The sequence below is a fragment of the Salmo salar genome, chromosome ssa15 (assembly GCF_905237065.1).
Source record: "Salmo salar chromosome ssa15, Ssal_v3.1, whole genome shotgun sequence".
Lineage (NCBI taxonomy): Eukaryota > Metazoa > Chordata > Actinopteri > Salmoniformes > Salmonidae > Salmo > Salmo salar.
Window position 1 is genome coordinate 106,243,401 of NC_059456.1, and position 10,000 is coordinate 106,253,400.

At 41.7% G+C, this 10,000-nt stretch overlaps 1 protein-coding gene across 1 annotated transcript in view; it reads left to right on the forward strand.

Annotated features, from left to right (window-relative positions):
- The window catches only part of cacna1fb (calcium channel, voltage-dependent, L type, alpha 1F subunit), a 163,240-nt gene that overhangs the window by 61,394 nt on the left and 91,846 nt on the right, over positions 1–10,000 (forward strand). The window contains exons 6-8 of the mRNA XM_045696517.1: positions 1,865–2,017; positions 2,568–2,764; positions 7,884–7,987. Of these exons, the coding sequence (XP_045552473.1) occupies positions 1,865–2,017; positions 2,568–2,764; positions 7,884–7,987 (454 nt within the window). The remainder of the gene's footprint in view (positions 1–1,864; positions 2,018–2,567; positions 2,765–7,883; positions 7,988–10,000) is intronic.

Sequence of the window (10,000 nt, forward strand, 5' to 3'; positions counted from 1 at the left end):
TGTTAACCAGTATACTGACCAGTGTGTTGACCAGTAAACTGACCAGTGTGTTGACCAGTGTGTTAACCAGTGTGTTGACCAGTGTGTTGACCAGTGTGTTGACCAGTATACTGACCAGTGTGTTGACCAGTGTGTTGACCAGTGTGTTAACCAGTGTGCTGACCAGTGTGTTGACCAGTGTGTTAACCAGTGTGTTGACCAGTGTGTTGACCAGTGTGTTAACCAGTGTGCTGACCAGTGTGTTGACCAGTGTGTTGACCAGTGTGTTAACCAGTGTGCTGACCAGTGTGTTGACCAGTGTGTTAACCAGTGTGCTGACCAGTGTGTTGACCAGTGTGTTGACCAGTGTGCTGACCAGTGTGTTGACCAGTGTGTTGACCAGTGTGTTGACCAGAGTGTTGACCCGTGTGTTAACCAGTGTGTTGACCAGTATACTAGACAGTGTGTTGACCAGTGTGTTGACCAGTGTGTTGACCAGTATACTGACCAGTGTGTTGACCAGTGTGTTGACCAGTGTGTTGACCAGTATACTGACCAGTGTGTTGACCAGTGTGTTGACCAGTGTGTTGACCAGTGTGTTAACCAGTATACTGACCAGTGTGTTGACCAGTGTGTTAACCAGTGTGTTAACCAGTGTGTTGACCAGTGTGTTGACCAGTGTGTTGACCAGTGTGTTGACCAGTATACTGACCAGTGTGTTGACCAGTGTGTTAACCAGTGTGTTAACCAGTATTTTGACCAGTGTGTTGACCAGTGTGTTGACCAGTGTGTTGACCAGTGTGTTAACCAGTATACTGACCAGTGTGTTGACCAGTGTGTTAACCAGTGTGTTAACCAGTATTTTGACCAGTGTGTTGACCAGTGTGTTGACCAGTGTGTTGACCAGTGTATTGACCAGTGTGTTGACCAGTGTGTTGACCAGTGTGTTAACCAGTATACTGACCAGTGTGTTGACCAGTGTGTTAACCAGTGTGTTGACCAGTGTGTTGACCAGTGTGTTGACCAGTGTGTTGACCAGTATTTTGACCAGTGTGTTGACCAGTATACTGACCAGTGTGTTGACCAGTGTGTTGACCAGTGTGTTGACCAGTGTGTTGACCAGTGTGTTGACCAGAGTGTTGACCCGTGTGTTAACCAGTGTGTTGACCAGTATACTAGACAGTGTGTTGACCAGTGTGTTGACCAGTGTGTTGACCAGTATACTGACCAGTGTGTTGACCAGTGTGTTGACCAGTGTGTTAACCAGTATTCTGACCAGTGTGTTGACCAGTGTGTTGACCAGTGTGTTAACCAGTGTGTTAACCAGTATACTGACCAGTGTGTTGACCAGTGTGTTAACCAGTGTGTTAACCAGTGTGTTGACCAGTGTGTTGACCAGTGTGTTGACCAGTGTGTTAACCAGTATACTGACCAGTGTGTTGACCAGTGTGTTAACCAGTGTGTTAACCAGTATTTTGACCAGTGTGTTGACCAGTGTGTTGACCAGTGTGTTGACCAGTGTGTTAACCAGTATACTGACCAGTGTGTTGACCAGTGTGTTAACCAGTGTGTTAACCAGTATTTTGACCAGTGTGTTGACCAGTGTGTTGACCAGTGTGTTGACCAGTGTATTGACCAGTGTGTTGACCAGTGTGTTGACCAGTGTGTTGACCAGTATACTGACCAGTGTGTTGACCAGTGTGTTAACCAGTGTGTTAACCAGTGTGTTGACCAGTGTGTTGACCAGTATTTTGACCAGTGTGTTGACCAGTATACTGACCAGTGTGTTGACCAGTGTGTTAACCAGTGTGTTAACCAGTGTGTTGACCAGTGTGTTGACCAGTGTGTTGACCAGTGTGTTGACCAGTGTGCTGTGTGTCTTCAGGTCTGCAGATTGTGTTGAACTCCATCATGAAGGCCATGCTGCCTCTGCTCCACATCGCCCTGCTGGTCCTGTTTGTCATCATCATCTATGCCATCATCGGCCTGGAGTTGTTCATCGGACGAATGCATAAATCCTGCTACTACATCGGCACAGGTAGACAGGGGACATAACACACACACACACACACACACACACACACACACACACACACACACACACACACACACACACACACACACACACACACACACACACACACACACACACAGTATGCACGCAGACAGGTGAAATTGTAGAGCTGTGGGTTATTCTACTATAGCAGTCTTGTTACCACGTCCAGAAAATATATCTGTGGAGAGAGAAGTTGTATATTGTTGTGGAAATCAGAATTGTATGTCCATATCTCTCTCTCTCTCTCTCCCCCCTCTCTCTTTGTCTCTCTCTCTCTCTCTCTCTCTCTCTCTCTCTCTCTCTCCCTCTCTCTTTGTCTCTCCCTCTCTTTCTCTCCCTCTCTCTCTCTCTCTCTCTCTCTCTCTCTCTCTCTCTCTCTCTCTCTCTCTCTCTCTCTCCCCTCTCTCTTTGTTTCTCCCTCTCTTTCTCTCCCTCTCTTTCTCTCCTCTCTCTCTCTCTCTCTCTCTCCCCCTCTCTCTTTGTTTCTCCCTCTCTTTCTCTCCCTTTCTCCCCCACTCTCTCTCTCCTCCAGATAACTATGCAGAGGATGACCCTGTGCCCTGTGCATTTGCGGGTCACGGCCGTCAGTGTGTAGTGAACGGGTCTGAGTGTCGAGGAAAGTGGGCTGGACCCAACGGAGGAATCACCAACTTTGACAATTTCTTCTTCGCTATGCTGACGGTGTTCCAATGTATCACTATGGAGGGGTGGACCGACGTACTCTACTGGGTAAGAATTATACTGTACTCTACTGGGTAAGAATTATACTGTACTCTACTGGGTAAGAATTATACTGGGTAAGAATTATACTGTACTCTACTGGGTAAGGACTCTACTGTACTCTACTGGGTAAGGACTCTACTGGGTAAGAATTATACTGTACTCTACTGGGTAAGAATTATACTGTACTCTACTGGGTAAGGACTCTACTGTACTCTACTGGGTAAGGACTCTACTGGGTAAGAATTATACTGTACTCTACTGGGTAAGAATTATACTGGGTAAGAATTATACTGTACTCTACTGGGTAAGGACTCTACTGTACTCTACTGGGTAAGGACTCTACTGTACTCTACTGGGTAAGAATTATACTGTACTCTACTGGGTAAGAATTATACTGTACTCTACTGGGTAAGAACTCTACTGTACTCTACTGGGTAAGGACTCTACTGTACTCTACTGGGTAAGGACTCTACTGTACTCTACTGGGTAAGAATTATACTGTACTCTACTGGGTAAGGACTCTACTGTACTCTACTGGGTAAGAACTCTACTGGGTAAGGACTCTACTGTACTCTACTGGGTAAGAATTATACTGTACTCTACTGGGTAACAACTCTACTGTACTCTACTGGGTAAGAATTATACTGTACTCTACTGGGTAAGAATTATACTGTACTCTACTGGGTAAGGACTCTACTGTACTCTACTGGGTAACAACTCTACTGTACTCTACTGGGTAAGGACTCTACTGGGTAAGAATTATACTGTACTCTACTGGGTAAGGACTCTACTGTACAAGGACTCTACTGTACTCTACTGGGTAAGGACTCTACTGTACTCTACTGGGTAAGGACTCTACTGTACTCTACTGGGTAAGGACTCTACTGGGTAAGGACTCTACTGGGTAAGACGACATGTTTTACATTTACATTTTAGTCATTTAGCAGACGCTCTTATCCAGAGCGACTTACAGTAGAGTGCATACATTTTATGACATTTTTTTTAAATACTGGCCCCCTGTGGGAATCGAACCCACAACCCTGGCGTTGCAAGCGCCATGCTCTACCAACTGAGCCACAGTGGGTTTGTTTTGTCTCCTAGAGATGAACGTACTTTGGTGCGAAAAGTGCAAATCAATCCCAGATCAACAGCAAAGGACCTTGTGAAGATGCTGGAGGAAACAGGTACAAAAGTATCTATATCCACAGTAAAACGAGTCCAATATCGACATAACCTGAAAGGCCACTCAGCAAGGAAGAAGCCACTGCTCCAAAACCGCCATAAAAAGCCAGACTACAGTTTGCAACTGCACATGGGGACAAACATTGTACTTTTTTGGAGAAATATCCTCTGGTCTGATGAAATAAAAATAGAACTGTTCTGACCCACTGGTAATGTGATGAAAGAAATAAAAGCTGAAATAAATCATTCTCTCTACTATTATTCTGACATTTCACATTCTTAAAATAAAGTGGTGATCCTAACTGCCCTAAGACAGGGAATTTTTACTAGGATTAAATGTCAGGAATTGAGTTTAAATGTATTTGGCTAAGGTGTATGTAAACTTCCGACTTCAACTGTACATTTAACCTTAACAGGCCAACAATCAAATCAAATCAAAGTTTATTTGTCACGTGCGCCGAATACAACAGGTGTAGTAGACCTTACAGTGAAATGCTGAATACAACAGGTGTAGTAGACCTTACAGTGAAATGCTGAATACAACAGGTGTAGTAGACCTTACAGTGAAATGCTGAATACAACAGGTGTAGTAGACCTTACAGTGAAATGCTGAATACAACAGGTGTAGTAGACCTCACAGTGAAATGCTGAATACAACAGGTGTAGTAGACCTCACAGGGAAATGCTGAATACAACAGGTGTAGTAGACCTTACAGTGAAATGCTTACTGACAGGCTCTAACCAATAGTGCGAAAAAAAAGTGTGTGTGTGTGTGTGTGTGTGTGTGTGTGTGTGTGTGTGTGTGTGTGTGTGTAGGTAAGTAAAGAAATAAAACAACAGTAAAAATACATTTGAAAATAAGAGTAGCAAGGCTATATACAGTAGAGAGGCTATATACAGTAGAGAGGTTATATACTGTAGAGAGGCTATATACAGTAGTGAGGCTATATACAGTAGAGAGGCTATATACAGTAGAGAGGCTATATACAGTAGAGAGGCTATATACAGTAGAGAGGCTATATACAGTAGTGAGGCTATATACAGTAGAGAGGCTATATACAGTAGAGAGGCTATATACAGTAGAGAGGCTATATACAGTAGAGAGGCTATATACAATAGAGAGGCTATATACAGTAGAGAGGTTATATACAGTAGAGAGGCTATATACAGTAGCGAGGCTACATACAGACACCGGTTAGTCAGTCTGATTGAGGTAGTATGTACATGTAGATATGGTTAAAGTGACTATGCATATATGATGAACAGTAGCAGTAGCGTAAAAAGAGGGGTTGGCGGGTGGTGGGTGGGACACAATGCAGATAGCCGGTTAGCCAATGTGCGGGAGCACTGGTTGGTCGGGCCAATTGAGGTAGTATGTACATGAATGTATAGTTAAAGTGACTATGCATATATGATAAACAGAGTAGCAGCAGCGTAAAAAGAGGGGCATTTCGTAAGACAACATATTTGGTACTATTGTAAAAGTAATTGCTGTACTCTGCTTTACTGTACTCTACATTATTCTACACTACTTTACTGTACTCTACTGTATTCTACTGTACTCTACTGTATTCTACTGTACTCTACTGTATTCTACTGTACTTTATTCTATTGTTCTGTACTGTAGTCTACTCTACTCTACTGTGATAGCTACATCACTGTATTACTTTGAGTATATGTCTTTCTTTATTTTCTAGTTTCTCCATCTGTATCTATCTCTGTTTCTCCATCTGTATCTATCTCTGTTTCTCCATCTGTATCTATCTCTGTTTCTCCATCTGTATCTATCTCTGTTGCTCCATCTGTATCTATCTCTGTTTCTCCATCTGTATCTATCTCTGTTTCTCCATCTGTATCTATCTCTGTTTCTCCATCTGTATCTATCTCTGTTGCTCCATCTGTATCTATCTCTGTTTCTCCATCTGTATCTGTCTCTGTTTCTCCATCTGTATCTATCTCTGTTTCTCCATCTGTATCTATCTCTGTTTCTCCATCTGTATCTATCTCTGTTTCTCCATCTGTATCTATCTCTGTTTCTCCATCTGTATCTATCTCTGTTTCTCCATCTGTATCTATCTCTGTTTCTCAACCTGTTTCTTCTCTGTTGCTCCATCTGTATCTATCTCTGTTTCTCCATCTGTATCTGTCTCTGTTGCTCCATCTGTATCTGTCTCTGTTTCTCCATCTGTATCTATCTCTGTTTCTCCATCTGTATCTATCTCTGTTTCTCCATCTGTATCTGTCTCTGTTTCTCCATCTGTATCTATCTCTGTTTCTCCATCTGTATCTATCTCTGTTTCTCCATCTGTATCTATCTCTGTTTCTCCATCTGTATCTATCTCTGTTTCTCCATCTGTATCTATCTCTGTTTCTCCATCTGTATCTATCTCTGTTGCTCCATCTGTATCTATCTCTGTTTCTCCATCTGTATCTATCTCTGTTTCTCCATCTGTATCTATCTCTGTTTCTCCATCTGTATCTATCTCTGTTTCTCCATCTGTATCTATCTCTGTTTCTCCATCTGTATCTATCTCTGTTTCTCCATCTGTATCTATCTCTGTTGCTCCATCTGTATCTGTCTCTGTTTCTCCATCTGTATCTGTCTCTGTTTCTCCATCTGTATCTATCTCTGTTGGTCCATCTGTATCTATCTCTGTTTCTCCATCTGTATCTATCTCTGTTGCTCCATCTGTATCTATCTCTGTTTCTCCATCTGTATCTATCTCTGTTTCTCCATCTGTATCTGTCTCTGTTTCTCCATCTGTATCTATCTCTGTTGCTCCATCTGTATCTATCTCTGTTTCTCCATCTGTATCTATCTCTGTTTCTCCATCTGTATCTATCTCTGTTTCTCCATCTGTATCTATCTCTGTTGCTCCATCTGTATCTATCTCTGTTGCTCCATCTGTATCTATCTCTGTTGCTCCATCTGTATCTATCTCTGTTGCTCCATCTGTATCTATCTCTGTTTCTCCATCTGTATATATCTCTGTTTCTCCATCTGTATCTATCTCTGTTTCTCCATCTGTATCTATCTCTGTTGCTCCATCTGTATCTATCTCTGTTCCTCCATCTGTATCTATCTCTGTTTCTCCATCTGTATCTATCTCTGTTTCTCCATCTGTATCTGTCTCTGTTTCTCCATCTGTATCTATCTCTGTTTCTCCATCTGTATCTATCTCTGTTTCTCCATCTGTATCTATCTCTGTTTCTCCATCTGTATCTATCTCTGTTGCTCCATCTGTATCTATCTCTGTTTCTCCATCTGTATCTATCTCTGTTTCTCCATCTGTATCTATCTCTGTTGCTCCATCTGTATCTATCTCTGTTGCTCCATCTGTATCTATCTCTGTTGCTCCATCTGTATCTATCTCTGTTTCTCCATCTGTATCTATCTCTGTTTCTCCATCTGTATCTATCTCTGTTGCTCCATCTGTATCTATCTCTGTTTCTCCATCTGTATCTATCTCTGTTTCTCCATCTGTATCTATCTCTGTTTCTCCATCTGTATCTATCTCTGTTCCTCCATCTGTATCTATCTCTGTTTCTCCATCTGTATCTATCTCTGTTGCTCCATCTGTATCTATCTCTGTTTCTCCATCTGTATCTGTCTCTGTTTCTCCATCTGTATCTATCTCTGTTCCTCCATCTGTATCTATCTCTGTTTCTCCATCTGTATCTATCTCTGTTGCTCCATCTGTATCTATCTCTGTTTCTCCATCTGTATCTATCTCTGTTGCTCCATCTGTATCTATCTCTGTTGCTCCATCTGTATCTATCTCTGTTGCTCCATCTGTATCTGTCTCTGTTTCTCCATCTGTATCTATCTCTGTTGCTCCATCTGTATCTATCTCTGTTTCTCCATCTGTATCTATCTCTGTTTCTCAACCTGTTTCTTCTCTGTTTCTCCATCTTTTTCTCCAAATTCTTCTTCTTCCACTAGATGAATGATGCCATCGGGTTTGAGATGCCCTGGGTTTACTTTGTCAGTCTGGTGGTCTTTGGCTCCTTCTTCGTCCTCAACCTGGTTTTGGGTGTGTTAAGTGGGTGAGTATCACGTCCGTGTGTGTGTGTGTGTGACTGATGTTATGTGTGTTCTCTGTGTGAGAGTTCTTCAAGGAGATAGAGGCCAAGGGGGTGTTTACGAGTTTGTGTGTTAGTTTGTGTGTATTAGTTTGTGTGTGTATTAGTGTGTGTGTATTAGTTTGTGTATTAGTGTGCGTGTGTATTAGTTTGTGTGTTAGTTTCTGTGTATTAGTGTGTGTGTGTATTAGTTTGTGTGTATTAGTGCGTGTGTATTAGTTTGTGTGTATTAGTGCATGTGTATTAGTGTTTGTGTGTATTAGTTTGTGTATTAGTGCGTGTGTATTAGTTTGTGTGTATTAGTGCGTGTGCATTAGTGCGTGTGTACTAATTTGTGTGTTCGTTTGTGTGTACTAGTGTGTGTGTACTAATTTGTGTATTAGTGCATGTGTATTAGTGCGTGTGTATTAGTTTGTGTGTGTACTAGTGCGTTTGTATTAGTGTGTGTATTAGTGTCTGTGTGTATTAGTGTGTGTGTATTAGTGTGTGTGTATTAGTATGTGTGTAGTAGTGTGTGTGTATTAGTGTGTGTATTAGTTTGTGTGTATTAGTGTGTGAATTAGTTTGTGTACTAGTGCGTGTGTATTAGTATGTGTGTAGTAGTGTGTGTATTACAGTGGTTTGCAATAGTATTCATCCACCTTGGTATTTTTCCTATTTTGTTGCCTTACAACCTGGAATTAAAATAGTTTTTTGTGGGGGTTTGTATCATTTGATTTACACAACATGCCTACCACTTTGAAGAATCAAAATATTTTTAATTGTGAAGCAGACAAGAAATAAGACCAAAAAAATTGAGAACTTGAACGTGCATAACTATTCACCCACCACAAAGTTAATACTTTGTAGAGCCATGTTTTGCAGCAATTACAGCTGCAAGTCTCTTGGGGTATGTCTCTATAATCTTGGCACATCTAGCCATTGGGATTTTTGCACATTCTTCAAGGCAAAACTGCTCCAGCTCCTTCAAGTTCCGCTGGGTTCCGCTGGTGTACAGCAATCTTTAACACAGTACCCAAACCGGCTGCCATCGTGCGTAAATTAATTTTGTTCTCCCACACCAAACGCGATCACAATAGATAGATAGATCTTAGACAGACAGACAGACAGACAGACAGACAGACAGACAGACAGACAGACAGACAGACAGACAGACAGACAGACAGACAGACAGACAGACAGACAGACAGACAGACAGACAGACAGACAGACAGACAGACAGACAGACAGACAGACAGATAGATAGATAGATAGATAGATAGAGATCTTCTTTGGGATCGGTGTCCCTTCCACGGGATGGTTGAGCTAACGTAGGCTAATGCGATTAGCATGAGGTTGTAAGTAACAAGAACGTTTCCCAGGACATAGACATATCTGATATTGGCAGAAAGGTTAAATTCTTGTTAGTCTAACTGCACTGTCTAATTTACAGTAGCTATTACAGTGAAATAATACAGAAATGCAATGGTTCATTGGATCAGTCTAAAACTTTGCACATACACTGCTGCCATCTAGTGGCCAAAATGTATATTGCACCTGGGCTGGAATAATACATTATGGCCTTTCTCTTGCATTTCAAAGATGATGGTACAATGAAAAATACAAAAAAACGGTTGGTTTATTCTTTGTATTATCTTTTACCAGATCTAATGTGTTATATTCTCCTACATTCCTTTCACATTTACATAAACTTCAAAGTGTTTCCTTTCAAATGGTACCAAGAATATGCATATCCTTGCTTCAGGGACTGAGCTACAGGCAGTTAGATTTGGATATGTCATTTTAGGTGAAAATTGAAAAAAAAGGGCGGATCCTTAAGTTAAGCAATGGCTTTTTTTCTGGCCACTCTTCCGTAAAGCCCAGCTCTGTGGAGTGTACGGCTTAAAGTGGTCCTATGGACAGATACGCCAATCTCTGCTGTGGAGCTTTGTAGCTCCTTCAGGGTTATCTTTGGTCTCTTTATTGCCTCTCTGATTA